Source organism: Taurulus bubalis (genome assembly GCF_910589615.1).
Source record: "Taurulus bubalis genome assembly, chromosome: 17".
NCBI lineage: Eukaryota > Metazoa > Chordata > Actinopteri > Perciformes > Cottidae > Taurulus > Taurulus bubalis.
Genome location: NC_136605.1, coordinates 11,080,103 through 11,104,220, shown reverse-complemented (window position 1 = coordinate 11,104,220; position 24,118 = coordinate 11,080,103). Strand labels below are relative to the sequence as shown.

Sequence of the window (24,118 nt, the reverse complement as noted above, 5' to 3'; positions counted from 1 at the left end):
ATAATGTATAATGTTGGCTGTAAACTATACATTAACTTTAAAAATAATGTGAATTACTCCTGTACTGTAACTATTTAAGGACCTTTCTTTTTGTAGAATCTTATTTAGTTGTACTTCCTTTGTTTTGTACAGGCAAACACTCTAATAACAGCAATGTGAAATGTAAGGAAGTAACTGTACTACTGCAATGATTCTAACAATGAAGAATTGGTGAAATATTATTACAAAAGTGAAAACAAATCGTGGATATTTTTCTCATCAGTCTACAATACATCAGACAGGTAGACATCATCCAGAGTAGGCTCTCATCCCCACAACTATTTTGCGTGATTGATAACAGCATCGCCATGGCTACCCTCCCTTATGGGAGAAAGAAACACGCTGGCATATTAGGAGAGAAACTGGAAAATTCTGAAAAGCTGTTGAGTAGCTGAGGCTTTGTAAAATGTGTCGGCGAATCCAAGACGTTTTCTCTGAAGCACCCATCGAGGCGAGTATCGGTTTAGACCATTGGGGTCATTGACGACACCCAAAGGCGAACATGTTGAACTTTTTTTTATTGTTCTTAAGTCTACCCTCTACATAATTTAAAGTTACACAAGCATGTCTACTGGCCTCTGGCCAGTAAACCACTGCCACGCTTCAGTTTGAGAAACATTGCTCCTCCCACTATTATTATAGGTGCAATATATAAAATCACCCTTTTGAAGCTTCATCTCAGCATCACTAGTGAGAGTGAAAGATCAGCAAGCTACATTAATACAACAGTACCAGTCTTCTCTCCCTTGAGCCTTGAGGAGGAGTTAACAGATATTTCATTAGTCAAATTAGGCTGACTTGCACTGTTGGGAACAACATCCGTGCTCTGGCAGTTCTTCGCCACCTGGTGGTCGTATTGAAGCACTTACACGTGTTATCAGTTTATTCAGTTTGCAGAAAAACAATAAAACCCTGCGATAAAAACTAAAAACTCACTCTGAGCTCTATTTTTGCTATGTTATTTTACTTGAACATATATTGCATCAGTTTGATCAAACTCACCATTATTACTTCAATGAAGTAGCACTACTTTTGCTCACAGTTTGGTCCCATAATTGACCGAGTCTGGATTTAATCTCTCTGTAAATTACAGAGCAAACTAAACTTCAAGAAATTAGCAACCAAATATAAAATGAGAGCGAGACAATATCAATATGTCCTTATTCAGAAAGCAGTATGTGGCCATTGTAACCACTCTTTTTGACCAAATTTTTAATTGTTTAAAATATATTGGGTGGACATGGACCTGATATCATATATCAATAATACTGCAACTGATACTACTACTACTGATACTACTACTATTGAGAATATTTAATGTAAACCTTGCTGATGCAGAGAGATCAGACAGGTATGCTCATCGTTTTGGTCATTTCTTGTGTCAATGTGCAAACATAATGGGAATCTATAATATAATGTAGTCCAATACCACAATCTCTGATTTTGATGTATTATTTAACAGGAGTCCCAAAGACAGCCTTTATTATTTGTCTTTTTGTATTGAACAGAAATTGTAACTATGACTATACAACTGTTTAATTAATTTCAGGTAACTGTATTTTCAGTTTTATTTGATGGTTATGATTATGAGGACCTGAATTAATGAATATCCTCCTTTCAAATATGAAATGATCACTGAAAACCAGGACACAAAAAATGTAGTTCCCTACAGTTTTTATTATAAGTAACTTTACAATTTCTGACTGTAGAAAGAAAAACTGTAGAAAGGATTATGTACAGTGATTTTGAACTACTTTTAAACAAGTATAGAAATTAATAATGATAGAAAATATCTATGACTGTTCTAATAACACAAGACCAATAAAATATCAGTCACAGCCTCAGCTTCAAATAATGCTAAATGAAGTACATTTTATTTTTGTCCTTTTTAGTACATAAACATTTCAGAAACAAAAGACTTCTCAAGCAAAGATCTACCCAGAACAAACATATTTACAAACAGAAGTTGGGAGGTTGAAATGTACAAAACACTTAGTGCGACCTGGTAGGAAAATTGAAAGACCAGTTATATATAAAAATAAAAAACAAACAAACACAGTTTTTGTAAGTAAAATGTGAACTGGACTGTGAACAACAACATGTTTCCCAGGTCTGATCAAAACAGTACCCGGGTCTATAGTGAACAGGATAAAAAAAATGAATGAAAGATAAACTCTATGACACAACTAGGGGCAGTGTTAGGTCACCACAAAAAGCTAGGAGTGGTGGCCTACTAATTTCTGTTCAGGATGTCACAAGATGAAAATGCAATGGTTACTTTCTCAACATTCTACTATTATCAACTTACTTAATGCTGAAATGTCCACAGTATGTCAAGGAGAGGATGACCTCTATCCTAAAACACTCATCGCAGGTCATGTGGGGGTGAAGAGTTGGTCAAACATTACACAAGGTGTTAGCTGGACGACTGGGAGAGTCAGCTCAGACTTTTGTAAAAAGTTCAAGGGTGCAGCACTACATAGTAGTGTTCCTTCCTTTCAGTCTCTTCTAACAATCATCTGAAGATGCATCTCTGCTGCCCCTGGACTGGGAGCCGCTGTAGATGCAGGGGAACGGTCCCACTGCATGCCATAAAACACCTCCCTGAGGAGTGACAGGGCATCAGCAGTCACAGCCCAGCGGCCACACCCTGTGACCACTACTCCACCACAGACAATACCAGAGACAAGGTCAGAGTGTCAGCGAGACCTCAACTGCCGCAGATAGTCCAGGAATGTTTCCATTTAGTCCAGTGAAGGACGTAGACAAATTTAACTTCTATCTGTCTGTCCAACGGTTCGACTCGGTGTCGGATGCTGCTGAACGGTAGCATCCATATTCAACAAGACGGGCAAAAAAGAGGAATGTTTGCAGGGAAGAGTGACATAAAATAGCAGCTGATGAGCATAGCTTAGTACATCCGAAGTGATGTTAAACAAACGGTATCCATGGTTTTCACAAATATACAGAGTATAAAACAAATTGAACAACAAAAAAACAAAACAAAATCTAAAAAAAGGCAGTGAGAGGCTGATTTAAAAAAAGGCAAAAACAATACATGTATCAGGGCTAACAGTAGAACTGGAGGTAAGATTCCTGTAGAGTCAACATCGTAAATTGGAGCATTACACCTACACCTTTACTCTGCCAATTTATTTTGAAAGTTCATAGGGGAAATTACCATGTATTTAATGCCACACATATATTATAAATATCCATTGCAGTTAAATGTTGTATTTGACCCACACTTGCCCTTTGAGGCTGGTCACTTGAAGTGCTTCAGAGACACTCATCTACATTCTTATTCATAATACTCATATGGAAAGTAATCAATAACCACAATTCAATCAAATCAGAACATACCACTACTGCTGAGCAACTCTTAATATATATATCTGCTAGAACCAGTTTCCCATCTTTACCAGTTGTTGTTGGCCTAAATAAATATCAGTTAAGAGAGGTGAAAATGCCTCTTTCTGTCTGTTAACTGGTCTGAATGATGAATTATATTCCTTTACCATCACTTGCCGCACTGGCTAAATAGAAATGTTGGCGGTCCGTATAAAATAGGAGGGAGTGGCACATTATGTGAGAAGCTAGGACAGAAAGAAGGTGAAAACACCTAAAAAAGCAATTCAGAGAGATAAAAACAATAAATAAAAATAAATGAATTCCCTTCAACATTGTACTTTTTTCTCTTATCTACTTTTTAAACGTTTGTTAGTTTCCAGGAGAGCATCCCTAAGTCTTTCAAATAAAAGACTTGGTTTTCTTCATATACTTTTTTTATAATAAAAAACAAGTCCATCTGTGACAGAATTACTTCATTAATTTGTCTGCTGTTTTTCAGACAACACACATTTCCCTTTACTTTTTTTTTCTCTGCAAAATCACTAGCAGACGGTCCTCGTGAGAATCATAGTCAATCCAAATCCAATGAAAATCTTGGAAACAGGCTGACACATAAACAGACGGGCCTAAGAGCCAGTCCACCAATTATTTTACCCCAGGTCCCTTTTCAAGCAGGAGCCGTGAGATCTTCATGCAAACACCTGCATCTTGCCATTGGCCTCTGGGATTTGAGTAATTTGGGTCTGGGCAGGGCCAGCAACTGCTGGGCTGGGTGTGGAATCTGACCAATCAGAGACACAGTGAGGAGAGGGGCTAGACCAGGGCTCTGGGGACTCTGGGGACGGGGTCAGGTAGGGGTGCTCACTGGGCAAATGGAGGTAATGCTTGGGCGTGGCATCTAGTGAGGATGAGTAGCTGTGCTGAGAGGGAGGGGTTGGGTAATCCTCCGTTCCTGCCGTGCTGCCACTGGGCTGGGAGGACACAGCCTGAGAGGGCTGAGCTGCTGGCGTGGCTGCCTGTGGGGGCTGAGCAGGAGGCTGAGAAGGTTGCTGAGGCATCTGCTGCTGCTGGAAGAAGGATGGTGGCGGCTGGGAGGTCTGGGGTGTCGGTGGGGTGGAGTTGCCCATGCGGGCCATGCTCTGCTGGCTGTTGAGGGTGTGGTTGAGGAGCTGCTGCTGCTGTTGTTGCTGCTGATGCTGCTCAGCAATAGAGGGCATCTTGACTGGGCTGATCGTAGGGGTGGAGGTAACAGGTGTGGGCTGCAGCATGGCGTTACGGTAGAGCTGCTGGTGCATCAGCATGTTCTGCTGCTGCATGGCAGGGCTCTGCGGGTGCATGCCTGTCTGGCTATTCTGCACAAGATTGACCACCTGCTGACCACACTGGGAGGCGGACATCCGGCTGTGCCAGTCAAAAGGTACACTGACAGGACTGACCAAGCCCATGTTGAGCCCCATCTGGCCTGAACTCAGCACATAGCCGTGGTTGACATCTGAAGCCATGACGCGTCCCTGCAAGGACATTCCTCCCACTCCCAGGTCATTGAGTTGCGCTAGAGACACAGCAAAGGGGCCACCTCCGTCCAACATGCTACTGTGTACCATTGGGGTGTTTGGGACAGACATGGAGGAGTGGTAGAGCCCTGGTGACTGCATGGCCACAGGGGAAGTGGGGTTGGTTATGTAACCAGCATTGCTAGCTCCCCCGTGGGGTGAGTCCAGTGAGTCGACTGGGGACAGGGTAACCGAGCTCTCCAGTAAGGCACTCTGCATGTCCAAGGTCAGCTTCTTATTACGGGCCTTGACTGACTCCTTCAGACTGGCAGCATGTTGGCCTCCCAGGCTTGAACCCTTGGCCCCAGGCCGACGGTTCTTCTTGCCCTGTGGGGTGTTCTTCAGACTAGGCAGGAATGCGCTGGGAGGGCACATGAGTGGAGACAGAGTGTGTACTCCGCTGAGGTGGTGTCCAATCCCTCCATGGCCCTGGGGACTCCTCACTGTGTTGTACTCGTCAAGAAGCTGTACGATGTCGTGGTGCATACGCTCCTGAGCAATGTCCCTTGGCAACCGGTCCATATGGTCTGTGATCTCTCTGTTTGCAAAGTGAGCCAGCAGCACCTTCACAGCCTCACAGCTGCCCTCACGGGCCGCGAGGAACAGAGGGGTCTCCTCCTGGAAATAAAAACAAACAAAGGCTGCGTTAGATACAAACATTCTCTGTATTTAAGTCACGCTGCTGCAAAAGTCTCAGCGGCTGTCGTACCTTCAGATCTTGCATGTCTTTGTTTGCGCTATTCTTCAACAGGGCAACAGTGGCCTCCACGTTGTTCACGGCAGCAGCCCAGTGCAAGGAAGATTTACCTTCAATAAACAACAAACAATGAGATTACACCTCTACAGTTTCAGTGAATATTATCACACAACTCTGAACAATAGAGAGTACAAATTAGCAGACACTTACCCAATTCATCTACTGCATTGACATCAGCATGACAAGTGATGAGCTCCTCTACCATACCCTCTACTGCCAGCCGTGCTGCCAGGATCAGTGCAGTTGAGCCATCATACATACGGGAGTCAAGATCGGTCGCGCGATTTCGGATCAGAATCTAGATGGAAAAGGTTGGATTCAACATTATGATTTCTATGATATATGAGCTACGATCAGTTATCGGCATTCCTACACCTGATGTGGCCGATACACAGTACATGTTGATGCTTGTTTACCTGGAAGACACCCTGTGCATCCGCAGCCACTGCAGCATGTAGCGGTGAACGTCCTGTGTTATCCTGAGCGTTGGCGTCGGCCCCGGCATCCAGCAGCCTCTTAGCAGCATCAGCACGGGCGTAGCGAGCAGCCAGGTGGAGCGCTGTCTCACCAGTGCGGTCCGTTTGGGCAGCAAGGGAGGCTCCCTGGTAGATTAGGTCAGAGATGATGTTGGCTGAACACTCCTCACTCTCCTCCTCCTCTGCTATCTCGGGCTCCAAGCCGCCTCCACAGAACGATGCCAGCATCAGAGGAGTAAAACCATCTGGTAGGAGATGAGAAAACAGGCACGGATGAGTTTATGTCAGATAATACAAAGACAGTATAGAAAACCTGCAAATCTTAGTTACAATCTTAAAACTTAGATTATCTCACTACCAACCTGGGCCTCGGACATTAACATCCATGCAGTCGCTTTCAAATTCTCCTTGAGGTGGGGTGAGGGCCATGGTGGGAGGCACACGGATGTCTGCGGCTGCAAGGTGATGCTGCGTCCACTGCCTGCTGTCCACTGCGTCTTCACTGTCTGAGAGCATACTCGGCTCCTCAACCTGAACGCACAGAAGGAGAACACTTGTGTTACTTAGTGCAGGCTTAAATACCGGCTGAGATGTTGTTGTAAAATGTACATACACACTCTTGTGCTTTTATGTAAGTTGACTTGAAGCATTTATAAAAGTATCGATGGTGTGGAACTGACCTTGATCCTTTTTGGCTCGGGGCAGTCCGAGTCCATCCAATGGTCGCTGTGATCTCCAAGGAGAGATTCCTCCACGGTTTTTGGCATGTGTCTGTGTACAGATTAATATGTTAAACAATATAACCACAAATATCATTGCTAATGCACCTCAGTCCCAACTACATCATTAGTGTTACATTTTGCACACAAATAACTTACTTCATTCCCAGAGCATCCTGGCCCACGGGTTCCCTGCGGTTCTTGTTGCTGCTGGGTTCCTTCTTGGGGAAGAAGCCCTCCGGGAACCAAAGAGTACTGTGTTCTCTCTTTCTACGAGCAATCAACATGCCTATCACAAGGATGACCAAAAGGAAAAGAGAAGCGATCCCCACCAGCGTCAGCTTGCCCCATTGAGGTATGGGGTCAATATCCGGAATATGTTCACCTGTGGTGAGAAGACAATGTAGGAATCATACATGTGTGCCTAACTAGTCTTGCAAGTTTATTTTGTGTTCTTTGGGTATCGCTACTCACCACGAACTTCTTTGAGGGGGTAAGGAAAGCGGAGCATTTCTACAGCTGACAGGGCTCCTAGGTAGTCTGCAGCGCTGACAGCTGTGGGGAAACAGTCCTCAAAGCGCTGAGAGCACAGACGGTTGTCTATTTCCAGGTACACTATCGAGCTACAGGAACAGCAGAGAGACAGGTGTTTAATGTAATGCACAAAATAAAGGAAATACTTCAACTTGTATGTATATTGTAGGCCTGACTTACCCGATGACTTCCTGATGAGGCTGCAACTCGCGCTTGAGGCGTGCCTCTTTGCGGGTGTAGGGGCGGATCATGGCTTCTCCATTGTTGTCCAGTCGGAAGCGGAGTGTGGTGTGTAGGATGGCACTTAATTTCTGCAGAAAAGCCGTGCTCGTGCGGAGAAGCTCCTCTGGAGGCAGTAGGACTACCAAAACCAGGACACCATCAGCTAGTTCTTCTGGAACCTGTCCTGCGCAGTCCAAACCATCCCAGCCACACTCCTCTGTGTTGCAGCCCTGGTCACACTTTCCATCAGCATAGTGGTCGATACAGTAGGCTTCATATATCGGACTGGAGACAAGACAAACAGAAGGATCAGCTCAAGTTTTTCTTATCAGTACAGAAAAAAATGCAGGAATCCCGTGAAAAGTTAACTCACTTGCAAACTTTCTCCTTCTTTTTGCAGTCAAAGTTGTCGTACAGACAGTCAACGTTGTTGCAGGACTGATCACACTGGCTGTTGTTGAAGACCTGCCAACAGTCTGCACAACGAGCCCAGGGGTTCACTGCGAGAGAACAATCACCGCCGTCCCAGCTGCAAAAGAACGTGTTGCATTCCTTGTCGCAAACACCATCATTGGCCTTGCCATGACAGTCTGCTAGAGGGCACGAGGGTGACGGTTCCTCAATTAATCTGGTGCCCTGCTCGCACCGTTTACCGGTCCAGCCACTGGGACACTGGCAGTGGAAGAAGGGGAAGCTGATCTCTTCAGTGCACAACCCTCCATTCCGACAGGGCTGGGAAGAGCAGCCTTCATTACTGCGATGCTGACACTGGGGCCCACCATAGCCAGGCAGGCAGCTGCAACGCACGCCCCTCGAGGTGAGTGCACAGCTACCTCCATTGTAGCAAGGAAGCTCCCGACAGGACATGCTTCTTTCACAATTGAGCCCAACATAACCCTGAGGATAGATATCATTCATGCACTTAGATGTTGAACTTTCAATAAAGAAATAACAAAAGCACTAATGCGGAAACTACAAAATCCAATTAGGTGTTTAAATCCGTAATGTGAAAGTGTACTTACAAGCTGACACGTGCAAATGTATCCCAGTACTGAGCTGCTGGATACAGAACAGACTCCTCCGCTCTGACAAGGCTGAGACTCGCACACACTAAACCTGCTCTGACACTTTCGGCCTGTGTATCCAGGCTTACAGACACATTTGTAGTCATTGGGCAACTGGATGCAGTCAAGACTGTTGGAAGGACTGCAGGGGTTAGAGAGACACTCATTTATGTCTCCCTCACATCTTTCTCCTGTGAATCCAGGGGGACAGTTGCAGCGGTATCCACCCACTTTGTCCACACAGGTGCCATTGTTCAGGCACTTAGGGGGAGCACTGCGCAGCCTCAGAGGTGGAGCACAGTCATCTTCATTGATCTCACAGAGAACACCTTTAAAAAGAGAGAATTATTAAATACTACGATACATTGATTATATTTTAGTCCCATGTAGTGCAATCTCTAGTAATAAACATAGGTTTCTGTTGAATATGTGCTCGCATACCCAGTGTGCCAGGGGGGCAGGAGCAGATGTAATGTCCCACCAGGTCAATGCAAGTGCCTCCATTCTGGCAAGGATGAGACTGGCACTCGTTGATTTCGATCTCGCAGTTCTGTCCAGTAAAGCCTGGCATACACTGTAATGACATAGAGATGACAATTACATTATCTCCACAACTGTGACAAACGCTGTTTCAATACTGACTTTGCTCAAATCTGACAGAGCAGCACACAATATTGTCAAAGAAATGTACTCACATCACACTGATACCCTCCCACATATCCCCTGCAGGTGGCGCCATTGCGGCAGGGTTTGTCTTCACAGTGGTCCACTTGGCTTTCGCAATAGCTGCCGGTGTAGTCAGAAGGACATTTACAATAGTGGGCATTCCCAGTGTTGACACAGTGACCCCCGTGGTGGCATAGCTCATCTGTCTGGAGCCCTGATTAGAAAGATTTGGAAGAAACATTTTATTTTGATTACTCAGTTACAACACAAACACATTTAACCAAGAAGTTAAATGACATACTACCCACATACCTCTTTGGCGAGCAGCTGTCTCACAAGAGACTCTGGAGATGTCACAGTAACGTCCAGACCAGCCGTTCGAACAGTCACAGATGAAGGAAGAATCCTTTTGGCGACAGCGTCCTCCATTTTGGCAGGAAGATGAGCGTCTGCACCAGTCGACTTGTGTCTGGGTAGGCAAGAGGCAAATGGAATTTTAAGGATTTATTGGTCTAGAAACAAATGAATGAAGACACAAGGCCCTTACAAGACCTTTCAAGTTGGGTCTGAGTGTGTGTACCTGGCAGCGGTTGCCAGTGTAACCCCTAGGGCAAGAGCACCGGAAGGACTCCAGGGCATCTTGACAGATGCCTCCGTTGAGACACGGCTGGGAGTCACACTCATTGACCTCGTATTGGCAGTGGGAGCCAGTGAAGCCTGAGCGGCAGCTACAAGAATAGCCGTTGATTTTATCTGTGCACGTCCCTCCATTGAAGCAAGAGCTGCAGACATGAGTGAACATAAGGACTTAAGGTTTATTATCATATTCAGTAGGTCTATAAATGTGCATATGAGCAGGTTGAGAAAGTACAATGTGGGATGTCTCCATGACTCAAACACTCACCTTTCAGTGCAATCAGGGATGTTGGTTTCACAGTGGATGCCTGTAAAGCCAGGCCTACAGGTGCAAGTGTAGGAGTTAACATAGTCCGTGCACGTGCCTCCATTTTTGCAGGGGGTGCTCTGGCATTCATTGATCTCTAAAGCACAGCGGGGCCCAGTGAAGCCTGCCAGGCAGCTACAGTAGAAAGAGTTCACACCATCTGTGCAGGACCCTCCACTTAGGCACGGATCTGATGGCACAAAAGAATAAAATGACTTTGTTGCTATCCAACACAATACCAAGTGTATACTGTTCTTAGCCAGATAATTATAGTAAATCAGCACGCAAGGTTTACGTGGCCACTCACTTGGAGAACAGTCATTGAAGTCTGTTTCACACGTCAGCCCAGTAAATCCAGCTCTGCAGGAGCACACAAACCCTCCAAGTGTGTTGGTGCAGGTCCCACGGTTCTTGCAGGGGTTTGAGATGCATTCATTCACATCCACATTGCACAACTGACCTGAAAGATGCAAAAGTGAGGTTTAGGGTCAAGGTCAAGATCATAAGCGTTTATGCATTAAGACTTTCTGTAAGATTCAAGGCCGATTATTTCACAATAGATGAGGAGGCGGAACAACATTTGCTTACCTTGCCAACCTGACTGGCAGTTACATTGATAGCCCAAGTAGTCTGGTGTGTGTGTGCAGATGGCGTGGTTGGCACATGGGTTAGGGGAACAAGGGGTGAGGACCTCAGCACAAGTGGGTCCATTGTAAGGAAGCTCACACATACAGGTGAAACTAGCCATACCATCCACACAAGTGCCCTTGTTCAGACAGGGACTGGATGCACATTCATTGATGTTCACCTGGCAGAGGTTACCTGTAGGAGGGGCAGAGAAGACATTAAAACATATTTCAGAACTGAATTTTGAGGAGTCTGAGACTTGGTCAAACTCTGGTGAATGAATTTGGCATATTTTTAATACACCAGTAGGGGGAGGTAAACGATTGGCATTCGGAAGGAGGAAAATGATGGAGGACATGGTATGAATCATTTAGACAAACAATGTCTATTAAGTCTATAAGCTACACAGTTACAAGTTCACTGCATGTGCTGGCCGTGTATATTGCTCTCTTTGTACTGCACGTTTTGATGTTGATGATGCAGTTACTGTGTATTGTGCTACCACGCCCCCGCCACACACTTACCTCTGAAGCCTTGGCGACACTTGCAGGTGAAGCCGTTGAGCTGGTCGATGCATGTGCCAGCATTCTGGCAGGGACTCGGCAAACAATCGTTCCTGTCCAGGTCACAGTTCTTCCCCACCCATCCTGGCTCACAGTCACAGCGATAACTAGAAATACAGGAGTACAGTCAATAATAGAAAAAGATGCCACATTATACATGTACAAGGTGTGACTTGTAGGATTAGCAACAAGCTTGCAAGGTGTTGATGCCAAGTTTCTCCTTGATATCACATAAGGTGCCACTTAAAACTGCGACAAAGTCAGAAACAAATCATACCCGTTGATGTCATCCCTGCATGATCCATGGACACATGGGCTGCTACCACACTCGTCCACCTGGGAGTAACAGTAAGGGGGCTTAAAGCCCTCCGGACACTGGCAGTGAAATCCATTCTCCTCATCCACACAGGTCCCCCCATTTCTACAGGGGCTGGATGCACACTCGTCGATCTCCACATTACACTTGGGACCTGACGGTAGAGACATTAGACACACAATCAGAAGTGTGTTCATCAACATTTCCAAATGTGTGCTATCGTTGTCAAAGAGCCTTACCGGTGAAGCCAGGTTTGCAAACACAGTCATAGCGGTTTATGCCATCTTTGCAGATGCCATAGTCACATGGGTTGCTGGCACAATCATCAAAATTTATTTCACAATTTGTGCCTGTGTTGACAAAGAGTAACTTAAAGTTAGAACATTGATGTGTGAGCATATACCATGATTTAGCCTACAGTTGCAGTAAATTCGCTTTGAAAAGTTTGATTTAACAAGGTCAGACGGTGTCATTTTGGAGTTGTTCCTCTTACCTGAGGTTCCATGTTGGCACTGGCAGATGTACTTGTTGACCTGGTCCACACACTTGCCCCCATTCTGACACGGGTTGCTGTGGCACTCATTGAGCTGGTTCTCACAGCGGTAGCCTGTGTAGCCAGCGCCACAGTTACAGGTGTAGCTGGCAATGCCGTCTATGCAAGTACCGTGGTGGCATGGGTCGGGCTGACAGTTGTTGATATTGCTCTCGCAGAGTGTCCCTTCATAACCTAAAGATGAAATAAAGGATAAAATGTAGATTTATGTTAAGACGTTTATCTGGCCATTTGAGGCAGCAATTTTTTTTTTTAGGAATTAAAACAGCTTCAATTCTAATGTTTTAAAATGTTTCCTTGAACAGACATTTTCATCCAATGTTCCTCCTTTTCTCAATCGGTTAGTTATTTCGCTGAACTTCCTCTGTCTGTTTCCCACTTTTTCTTTATAAAAGCTTCGACAGTTTTGGGTTGTGATCACTGTGGTTTCCATGTCGACAATGTCTGTGTGTTGGTTTGTGTGGTATGTGTGTAGTGCAGTGCTGAGTTGGGCAAAGCAGTAAAGAAGGGCCCTACACAGGCCTCCCAGTCCTGCTTTTGTTCTCAGTGGCGGAGGGAACAATGGACTGCGCCACGTCAAACAGGGCCACTTCACTCAACAGAAGGGGCCCACAAACAGAGGGAGTACCAAGCAGCTGGCCACTGAAACAATGAAGCAGGCTCCTCAGTATTCTTCGGTCCAAACAAACATGTTAAAAAATATCAGTGTGTATACACACAGCCAGCTCATACGTGCAGTCTTTGTGACACATTTTTACGTCGCTCACTGTTTTTGGCCATATTTTCAAACTTGGACATGACTGAATGTGAAGGAATGGAAGATAAGATGCGGCATGAGGTGGTGTGTGGGGGTTTAATAGATGAACAGATGTCGGGGTGATGACCAAGGCTCCTTTCTTGGCAACTGCTGGTCCTCAGTGACCCCATGATCCTGAGAGCCGACGAGGGAAAGAGGGGGATTAGGGGCCTCAAGTCAGTCTGCTTGGCCAGCAGACATCCAGGGAAATAGCTGACCCCCCAAAACATTGAACACGTAACAAAGACCAAACACAGCCCAACAAGTGGTTAAGGCTCATCTGCTCCTCTGCTATTCTGCCTGGGAAGACATTGTGAGCGGTGTACATCCAGACAATTATTTACTGACAACTATTTGGTACAGAAGCCCTTACCTTCAGCACAGCGGCACTCGAACCCGTTGGGCCGGTCGTAGCATTTGGCTCCATTCTGGCAGGGCGTGCTGGCGCACTCATCTATGTCGATCTGACACATGGTGCCAGTAAACCCTGGGACATGCAAACACAGAGGTGAAGGGTCAGAAAGAAGGTCCAGTGGAAGGGTCCGTGCTCAGGTCAGAGGGCAGTTCTGTCTCTTCTTAGAAGGGCAGAGGTCTTTAGCTAGGTTAGTGACGTCTGGCTCAGGTTGGGTTTGAGAGCGTCTCGACTGGTTAAGGACATGTCATCTGTGCACTTGGACCAGTGATAAGATGACCACTACATAATGCAGTGGAAAGCCTGTAACCTTGATCATGTTCATGAGAAGGAACTTACAATGTGATGCATACACAGCGGATCTGAATATAAATGAATATAGCTATCAGGTAGTTTAAAATATCTGGGCAGCGAAATCCAATTTATGCAGCTTTATCTCACTTCAGGTTATGTTACATTTCTGTGTGTTTTATCTACACTGGCATTTTTAGACTCTGGTATATGAAATCAAATTAAATGTGTGGAGAAACAGCTCCTTTTATACCTCAATAACAAAAACAAGAATATGAACAATACATAAATGGCAGTAACAATATCTCAAATCTATTGGCTTGAAAAGCTTGAGAAACTGAGTAGGCTTGAAATCAGTGGGCAGAGTGCCCAGACAGGGGTGAATTGGTGCATTGGTAGCACACTGCTCAGTTGATTAACAGTGTCACGACGGTCTGTGTGTTGGGGCCTGGGCTGCTAAAGGGGGGAGAGGGGAGTTAGAGGAGACGGTGGGATTGTTTTCTCTTTTAGGGAACCCCCCCATCCCCTTCCTGCATCAGCTCCACCGGCTCAATAGCTAGATGGGGGGTGGAGAGGGGACGTCTGTCCCAGATGTAAATTGAGGACCTGGAAAAGAATCTCATTAGCAGGACTGCTGTTCCCCACCACCACCAGGGCAGGATGAGGGAGACTGCTGTCCCTTCCACATTCCACAGAGGAGGAGAGCGGGGGTCACAATAGTGTCTTTGTTCAGGCAGGAGGAGAGGATAGGCTGCCTTGTGGGCTCTGAACACCAGCAGGCAGAAGCAGCACGGCTGACCCTCCCTCCTCTGTTTCTGGGGACATTTAAACTTTGGCTCTCTGGGTTGGAGTTGTTAAACACAGGGAATAGAAATCATGGCCTGGCAGAAAAGTCTTACCTGGCTGGCATGTGCATGTGAAGCCATTGACCATGTCCCGACAGATGCCGTCATTCACACATGGGTTGCTCTCACAGTCATCTACGTCCACCTCACAGTAAGTCCCCATGTAACCTGGAAGAGAGAAGTTCAAACTGAATGACATACGTTCTTGCAGTTGAAGCAAATTCACTATGTTCTGTTTTTAATGTACGGTTATGTCAGTAGTAGTGTGTATTCTTTGCGATGGGGAAAGGATCTGTGGGAAACTTTTCTCTCATGGGAGGCCTCAGAGATTTGAACACTTGTCTCTGCTGAACCATAGGATGGATAAAAGATCCCTCATCCCCAGTGTTCCAACTCTACTGATCTGAAATCGCCACAGCCAACTGCCCATTTTCTCTCCCTGGGTCAGTGTCGCATTCAACAGATGCATGTTATACATTCTGCGTTAGCAAACTATGGAGGGTTCTTTCATTGAGGTGAAACAGAGTGTGGATCAGAGTACTGGGGGAGAGGCTAGCGTGGAATCAGAAATAATCAGCAGCTCCACATGAGCTTTGCCAGGCTGGCTGATGATGAGGAGGGTTTGAGGAAGGGTCTGTCTCTGGAAAAGAAGGGGGAGGGGGAGAGGCTCTGGGAAAAGGCCTCTTTCCCTCTCTGTGTATGAGGGGTGCAAAGTGGAGCACAGAGGGGCCCTATTGTTCCGCTCCATTCCCACCACTCTACCACTCATTAGTATTCACAGCACACTCCTCCCCCTAACTGCTCGCCCTCTCTCACATACAGTCCTATAGACCCGACTCCCAGCTCTAATTTGTATAGTTCCCAAAACCCCAGGATGCATGTAGGACTGTGCGTGAGAGTTTCACTGTGTTTTTGTCACTGAGTGTCCAAACCATCACTTAGTCCAAACTAATACCCTGTCTGGCTGTATAGTGCGCTGAGAGCAGAGCAGTGCCTCCACACCCCCAACGTCAATGGGAATGCATTACATAACAGTCTACACTGGTAGTCCGTCTGGCAGAATTATAGATGATGTTTCAGCTAATTTAAATAATATGTTTTTCCCCTCTGCTGTTGGTTCGAGGCTGTTTTAAGTGGATAATCTGGATGAATAGAGGTGTTCTGTATTGTTTTATTGGCAGTGCTGAAATACAATGTAACAGGCCTGCATACCTGGCATGCAGATGCAGGTGAACTCTCCAATGCGGTCCAGGCAAGTGGCGTCGTTCTGGCAGGGCATGGACAGGCATTCGTTGATGTCAATCTCACATCGTGGGCCGGCGTATCCCCGGCCGCACTGACACTGGAAGGAGCCCTCCGTGTTCACACATTTACCAAAATGCTCACATGGGTTGGCACCTGCGGGCAGAAGGCTGAGGTTCAGTATATGAAACACACTAAGAGGAAAAGACCGAGCGGACAGGCTGTGACCACAGTGCTGAGAATTGGTGAAACAAATTGCAGACTTACCGATCGAACACTCATCCATGTCCTGGTTGCAAGCACCTCCTACAAAGCCGGCAGGACATGTGCAAATGGCGCGTCCATTGAGGGGATTGGTGTCGCACACTGCACCCTCGTTGCAAGGGTTACTCACACACGCATCATCAAGGTGGCACAGCAAACCTGTGGGGACGGCACAGAAAGGCACACACAAAACACATGAAATAAACTATTTAGCAGCCAGGACTAAGAGACACACGGGGGCCATTTGAAGAACCCACTTACCCGTCTTTCCAACTGGGCACTCGCAGAAGAAGGATGCTACGCGGTCATGGCAGGTGGCGCCATTGAAGCAAACGGCTATGGCACAGTCATCAATGTTCTCACTGCAGTCATCTCCAGTCCAACCGTTAACGCAGACACAGGTATGACCACCGATGGTGTTGAAGCAAGTGCCGCCATTATGGCAGGCATTTGGTTGCATGAGACACTCGTTGACATCCTCAGCACAGTATTGCCCTGGTGATTAGATGATATATTATTAGCTTGTACATGTTCACCATGAGATATATACATTTAAAGTTTGAAATATTTTGTTAATAGATATGTACCTGTCCATTCTGGTGGGCACTGGCAATTGTAGGTGTTGACTCCGTCCACACATATTCCTCCATTCATACACTTGTGACCTGGACAGTCATCCACGTTATTCTCACAGTTGTGTCCCGCAAACCCTGAGACAGATGGGGAGAAAAGAGAGTTATGATACACAGACACAGTAACATACACCAGCTGAAAGTTTACTAAACATTCAGTGGTTCCTGTTCCAGACGCAAAGCATCCCCACTCATGACGTTGAGTTAAATTTCCCACACGAGAGAGGCTGTGGAGTAGTGTGGGCAGTAAAAAGGTTCAGAGGGTGTCTGAGTGTTTACATCTTCTCATGATGGTTCCCACACGATGCCAGCAGCAGCCGTGACTCCTGCCTGCTGCAGAGGTCCGCACTCCCCGCAGTGTTTGCTTGTTTTATAATCTCTCACAGTTTCAATGACTTCCTCTCTGGCAAGAGCCATTTCCTGTCAGCTCCCCAGTGGGAAACCAGAAGGCCCATAAAGTAAATTCCTTCTGCTGTGAAAAGAGCAGAGTGGAGTAGAGTGACGGCGGGCTCCCTCTTTAACTCTCCCACCATCCCATCTCCCAACATAAGCTATTAATAGCAGACAGGAAGTTGACCTGGGAGAGAGGAGTTAATCCCAGAAACAGCACTAACAGCTACGTCATCATCCTGGGAAAATCTGTATGCCTGTAGCACTTACTGAGGGCCTGGGAAAAAAAATGGGGTCCGCACACTAACTCAGATCTTGTGTGTGTGTGGTCTACTACACTGATGAAAAGTTTTTTTACCTGGTAGGCAAGCACATTCGTAGGAATGGTCACTGGTCTGACGACATGTGCCCCCATTGAGGCACTGAGATGGGGCACAGGGAAGGGTGGACACCTCACATGTGCGCCCGCTGTATCCAGGCCGGCACTGACAGCGGAAGGACCCATGGGTGTTAATGCAGAGGCCAGCGTTGAGGCACACGCCAGGCTTGCGGCACTCGTCAATGTCATTGCGGCAATTCTTTCCCTGGAAGCCAGGTGGGCAGGAGCAGTTGTAGTGGTTATTCCAATTGGCACAACGGGCCCCGTTGGCACAGGGACTTGTGGCACAGGCATCAATGAGGGAGCAGTCTTGGCCTGGGGATTAAATAGGGAATTGTATAAAGTTAAAACAGGAACTTTCAATCTCCCTTCTCAGATCTGATCTCTGAAGACAAACTCTGATATATGTACCTCTGAACCCTCTCTGGCACACACAGGTGTATTGTGGGATACCATTGACCACCTGGCTCTTGCAGGCTGCTCCGTTCAGACATGGCGATCGATGACAGGGATCCGTGTGATGACAGAGAGGACCAATGAATCCCAGACGACATCTGGACAAACAAATTCACAAACACATTAGGATGTCTTTGGCCTTGAGGTCAAAACAGATCACAAGATGACAAATTAAGGTATTCAAGACCGAGCTGTGACACTTATATTCCAGTGTAGCCCAAATCCCTTGAAAAGTTCTGCCTTGATACCTCGGCAAGGCCTGCTGCCTGACTCATATATTGGCTTGAGCAATGCTTCTGCACCCTGGAACAAATTTGTAATAACATAGCTTACCCCATAAGTACTTACCATGCAGTACATACACACACACAAAGTGAGACACACATACTCTCAAACAATTTCAAAATTAAGATGGAGGGAGGCCATCTTTCTTTGTCTTATGGGCTTCACAAGGCCCATTCTCTGTTATATACAGCTGAAAAGCATCAGTTTCTCTATGTCAGCTAACATTCGTCTTACACTGTTACAGTTTTTCAGGCACCTCAGCTATTGCTCTGTTCTCATATATGAAAAAGAACACACCCAGAAACAGCAGTCTGGAAACACATCAATTGCCAATAACTACTGACAGAGAAAAACGAGGACTACACACAGCACACATGAACAGAATAAGAGAAGCAGCTGTGGTAGATGAATGGAACAACATTTCCAGTAATCCATCTCTTGTGCAACTTACGGACAGGTTTCTATCGTAATCAATAAACCATGTTGGCTGTGAGAACATTGTGTAAGTCTGACCTAAACCTGCTCCCATCAGAACATGAGATAAACATATAAACATGGCTTCCTATAGCTCTCTGCAGAGGTCCTATGGGAGTTTAGACAATGTTTGGACTTACTAGGGAGTACAGTATGAGCTGGTAACTCTATACCCACAGTGGAGCCCCTGGCTGGGGACAAGCCCCCTCATCAAACAGGCTGTTTGATGCTGATGACAGGGCAGTGACGGCTGGGTTTCGGCCCGCCCTTGGGCTCGGTCTTCTCTTTCATTGGAGAAGAACCCCTGGGCAGGATCAACAATAGGGTTTCATCTATTCTCTTTTACAGGAGCATCACCACTACACTAATGTTAGTTTATCGTTTACAAAAACAATTTTGTGACTTTCCCCTGGCTAGAAGTCTGAAGTTGCTCCAGGTATAAGATAAGAAGGATTAATTGATCAGGATCTCGATTTTCCGTTTTGTTTTTTTAGATGACGTTCTTTCTTCCTAGCTGTACTAACCGGTTTTAGAAAAAAAACTGGATAGTTTTTTACCAGCTTAAAAAAGACGAAAATTGGAGGAGCCACAGGGCTAAGCAAGAGAAAGCCTGGCCCACGGGCGTTTCCACAAGAATGTGCATATACACAGAAACAGTGCAGAACAAGTGAAATGTCTCTAAAGTAATAGTTTGGCTCTCAATTAAAATAATCAATTATCTGAGCAACAATAAATACTGTTGGGAGTGAAGATTTTTCCCATGATCAGCACGAAGGCACTGAAACTGGACCACCAATGTTAAGCAAGTTAGTCAGATAGATATTATAGCTTCTCTTCCATCTCCTAAAGCCCCCCCTGAACGGCAGCTTGCACCCCCCCCCCCACCAACAACCCCCTTCTCTCACGCGCTGAGAGGTCAAATGTCAGAGGTCCCCCGTCTAATTGTGATGATAATGTCACTCAGGCTGCAGAGAGTGGGCTGGGGTTTCTCTGCAGGAGAGAATGTCTTTAGAAGGTGGAATTGGTGGAGAGGGCGCCGAAGAGGAGGAGAGAGTGGTCTGGTCCAGCAAGAATGTCATGTCATATTTCCTGTAATCCCTCGTCCCTTGCTATGAAAACACTGGACTCACTACGAATGCACGATCCCCGTTGCCCTGGCAACCTCACAGACGAACAAGCAAGCCTGACACCCGACTCAACACCCTTCCAATCCCCCCCCCCACACTTTTGGTCCCCATAGCTATTTGTCATGGCTTGGCTGGGTTTATTTAGAGGCAAATTAACTATGTCTGGAATCTTGGGTGTCACTAAAAAATGAAACACAAATGTGGCACAAAGAGGGCTTTGAAAGGGCCGAGGAAGAAAGTTGCTTATAGAGCTGAAAAGTACAACGCAGACGGATTTGTCTGGAGCACCTCTGTACTGCAGGCATTTGACTGCTCATGGAAGCCAAAGAGCTACAGTCTTAACAGGCTGTTGTTCTAGAAAGACTAACGTGACTCTTTTTGGACAGAGAACAACTTAAAACTCATTCCAGGAAGTATTGTGTGTTCAGCTATTATAATGAAGTGCATTTGTGTTCATTTGTGTGTATTAGTGTAGATATGCGTGTGTGTGGGAGTGTGTGTAAGACTGACGATAGTAGTTTTGCCTGATAAATAAGTTGTCCTCCCTTACAAATGCACAGTGAACTGAGCAACCAAAACACACAGTCTTTTGTCTAGAGCTGACTCATAGCCAACATGCTACTCCCATAACACACAAATCAGAGTGCTATCAGTGTGAAGACTGTGAGAGACATGCAACTTTGTCCTGGTGCACCTGAGAGTCTCCTTATCAGGCTCTTTACAACCTTGCGGATTCCATTACCTCTGGGAACAGCAAGGCAGGAACTGTGCCTTCGCCTTGGCACGGCCTTAAGTGTGGCGGATGTGGACGGCAGGTGCAGGCTGTTGTTGCGCAATGGGCCCTGAGTCATATTTAGTGTCGACTTCTGACCTTTGAGGAAGCGAGTGGAGCAGATGAGGAGGAGGTCTTTGAGTACACTGGAGGCATGGCCAGAATGGGTAATCTCCCCGTGTCAACACATATGAGGACTTTTGCCAGCTGCATCCCCGGGACCATGCATCTGTTCACATCTGTCAGTGCACCTCTGGGTGTCTGGCATCTACATCTCCTGGCAGACGTCAAGCCAAAACAACTGTGCTGTTTTATTCATGGAAAATTCCCGGTAACCATAACCAACACACACGCACACACAGACACATTGGCTATTTCACAACACTCAAGAGATGTAGTCATTGTTCACAAACACATGCATTAACAGTTCCTCTTAACAAACTTTAAAAGACTGACACGAAGGCACCACTGCAACAATGAAAACACATGCAACAATCACGACACACCCAAACACAAAGAAGAGAAACTTACAACCAGCCTCAGCCTCTGAGGAAGGGTAGTATCGTGAACCCATAAAAGAGAAGAGTAATAAAAGAAAGAAGACAATGGCAATGGTTAAACATTTAATGAAGACGAGTTTAAATTGCAAATTACCTTACAAAACATGTCTTTGATATGAAATAAGAGGTTGCAGCAGTGCACTGGGATTTCTCAGTTCTTCTACATCAAGTATGAAGATCATCTGACTAAAACAGTTTGATTTATGCAAGTGAGTTCTGTCACCTTTATGTGTGTAACACAATGCCAGTTTTCCTGCCTTCTGGGTCACTGAAGTAGGGTAACCTGAGCTCATCCTCTCCTATACAATAGCAGCTACTCTGCCAGAGGTCAGAAGGTGACTCACCTGTGAACAAAGAGGCTGTAATCTCTGACACGGTTCATACACACAGTCATGCTCTACAAAGCAACAAGTATAAAGGAGTCTTCCTATCACAGAGGGCATTTCCTAAAACTAATAGAGAGAAAGAGCAACAACAACAGAACCACTATCTTTTGACTCTGGGCAAGATGTCCACATATATTGCATTAGAAGAGCTACATTTTAAGAAGAGGCTGCTAGAACAAAATATCAGGATCTTTGGGAAACTGTCTCCTTCCTTCTCTCAACACAGACGTGGTTCCGTCGCCCCCTCCTTTCTACAAGCAAGCAGGAACCAGATCTACTCCTTAATGCGAGTCCATACTGACACCACACTGCCAACAGGATCCCATCCACATCCCCCCCTCCTTCCAACAGCCTCCTCTGCTCCGCTCTCCCCAGCTTGGCTCTCCCTTTCTCAGCAAAGAGCCAGATTGGGGGTTGGGGAGTGTTTTGTGGCCCAAATAAAAGAGCTAAAGTAGTCAGAACTCCTTTGTATGAAAGTGCTGGGGGGGGGAGCAGTGACCCAAACAGCTAGTCTTTCAGGCCTGGGCTTACATGGACCAACAGGCCTGGGCTGTAGCCTGGCAACAGTAACCCATGGTGAGAGAGACCAGAGTGAGAAAAAGGGGGTGATGGGAGACCGGGTTTTGTAAGGACAGTCGGGGCACTTCAGAGGACTGATCCCCTTCATATGCAGGTAGCACTGAACGCCGTGCGGCACCAATTCAGTCTGGTAATTAAGTATGATCATGTCTAAAAGGATGCGTGTTTCACAGTTTAAAGTTTGTTCCAACAATTGTGCTTGGACACACAATGGAGGTATTGAAATCTCCAGAAGGAGGTTTCCAGAGCACCCCCCCAGAGCATGAATATTAAACATGTGAATATAAGGACATTTAACTTTCTCTTGAGAAAAAGCAGTAATGAATCTGACTAGAAAACTAGGACGGCTGCCAGAGTGTTCTTCTCACCTCCGATAATCCCGTAGCGCTCAGATTCACATGTATAAGAACATAAATCCAGAATGCCAAGGAAATGTCTGGCAATTTCCTGGCATTGGAGACTGCACAGATCTTCTGCACAAAGTGAATACAATGTTTTTACCCTTGTTGCTAACCTCTTTAATATTGCTATGAAAAAGGACCCAGTGAGAGATGGTAGGTTTTTCACTTTTTGTCTGTACACTATTCGAACAAAGTGTCAGCAGATTTTTTGAGTACTCCTTGACATTTTTCAAATAGCAACGCGTTTGCCCATAACCACATTGCATGAATCCCAGGGTTGAGGTCTTTCAAAGCATTCTCCACTGAACTCAACCATAAAAACCCCACCCAACCACCTAAACTGAACCAGATTCCATTAAACTTTGAAACTGAAGTTTAAAAAGGACCCCGTCCCCAACCTAACATGAAAGATCAACTTCAATACCATGTCCAATGCGTCTCATATTAGCCTTAACAGAAAAAACATGACGTGACAGAAATGATCTCAGACCTTCTAATGGCTTGCATTGCTATTCATTTTGCAGCAAACATTTGCTGCATGATTAAAGTGAACTGAACAGAACTAAAACTGATCAACCACACTCCAGTTTAACAACATTGACTTATACTGCTGCACAGATTGACCAGAACATGCTTATAATCTTTAAATAATTAGATTGTTTATGTTGCACTGGCAAAGGCTCTTAATGATAAGCATACGGGAACAGCTGGAACACGTCTATTATCTTAACTGCTGTCACTCAAAGAAGTACTATTTAAAGAACACTGTAGGCCAGCCATACACAGTACAACGTTTAAAAAAACTAAGAGAAATAACAGCAATGTAGGAAGTTTGTCTTATATCCATGTGGCATGGTATTTAAGTCCTAAAACTTTAAATATGGAGAAGGTAAACATTGAAATCAAGATGTCTGTGGAAAATGTGCTTAGTGGAAAAGTGAAAGCCTTTTCCTGAATCATTTAATGATGGACCCATCCCTTCCTCTTCTAAAGGGGAGGGAGAGACTGGGGAAATTTTGCTGGCGAGCCTCAGTTATTCCAATCACGCCTGCCCGAATGTCTCTTCAGAAGTCATCTTCTCACGGATAAGGACAAACAACCAGGGGATGAGACTTCAGAAGCAGGCTTATCCCTACAAAAGCATGTGGTTCGGACATACATTGAATCCAAAAAGAAGAAGAATACACAAATTCCAACTGGATGTTCCTGTGCCAACTCGCAATAATGTAAAATACAAAATTAGTTAGCACCCTGGGTTTGTTTTCTGCATATGTGTAGGTCTTTTCCACATACTCAGATATAAGTTCCAAGTAGCAAATGATGTAGGTTGAGGAGCTTGGAGACCTAGCTGGACGGAGTAAGCTGCTTAAGCTTTTCTGATAAGACAGGATGTGCGTAGCAGGGAGGTCAGAAGGCACAACTTCCTGTGACGGGGCCTGGGAAC

At 45.7% G+C, this 24,118-nt stretch overlaps 1 protein-coding gene across 1 annotated transcript in view; it reads right to left on the bottom strand.

Annotated features, from left to right (window-relative positions):
* Positions 1-1,698: 1,698 nt before the first annotated feature.
* Positions 1,699-24,118, bottom strand: part of notch3 (notch receptor 3) — a 28,316-nt gene continuing 5,896 nt past the window's right edge. The window contains exons 3-32 of the mRNA XM_079233185.1: positions 18,046-18,188; positions 17,614-17,949; positions 16,821-16,943; positions 16,495-16,728; positions 16,237-16,392; positions 15,940-16,125; positions 14,782-14,895; positions 13,553-13,666; positions 12,324-12,557; positions 12,070-12,180; positions 11,792-11,984; positions 11,476-11,621; positions 10,913-11,146; positions 10,632-10,784; positions 10,286-10,514; positions 9,962-10,163; positions 9,694-9,850; positions 9,411-9,595; positions 9,157-9,289; positions 8,674-9,044; positions 8,025-8,548; positions 7,610-7,936; positions 7,370-7,518; positions 7,055-7,280; positions 6,857-6,947; positions 6,539-6,707; positions 6,117-6,421; positions 5,851-5,998; positions 5,653-5,750; positions 1,699-5,561 (exon numbers count right to left, since the gene is read on the bottom strand). Of these exons, the coding sequence (XP_079089311.1) occupies positions 4,080-5,561; positions 5,653-5,750; positions 5,851-5,998; positions 6,117-6,421; positions 6,539-6,707; positions 6,857-6,947; positions 7,055-7,280; positions 7,370-7,518; positions 7,610-7,936; positions 8,025-8,548; positions 8,674-9,044; positions 9,157-9,289; positions 9,411-9,595; positions 9,694-9,850; positions 9,962-10,163; positions 10,286-10,514; positions 10,632-10,784; positions 10,913-11,146; positions 11,476-11,621; positions 11,792-11,984; positions 12,070-12,180; positions 12,324-12,557; positions 13,553-13,666; positions 14,782-14,895; positions 15,940-16,125; positions 16,237-16,392; positions 16,495-16,728; positions 16,821-16,943; positions 17,614-17,949; positions 18,046-18,188 (7,273 nt within the window). The 3' untranslated portion in view covers positions 1,699-4,079. The remainder of the gene's footprint in view (positions 5,562-5,652; positions 5,751-5,850; positions 5,999-6,116; positions 6,422-6,538; positions 6,708-6,856; positions 6,948-7,054; positions 7,281-7,369; positions 7,519-7,609; positions 7,937-8,024; positions 8,549-8,673; positions 9,045-9,156; positions 9,290-9,410; positions 9,596-9,693; positions 9,851-9,961; positions 10,164-10,285; positions 10,515-10,631; positions 10,785-10,912; positions 11,147-11,475; positions 11,622-11,791; positions 11,985-12,069; positions 12,181-12,323; positions 12,558-13,552; positions 13,667-14,781; positions 14,896-15,939; positions 16,126-16,236; positions 16,393-16,494; positions 16,729-16,820; positions 16,944-17,613; positions 17,950-18,045; positions 18,189-24,118) is intronic.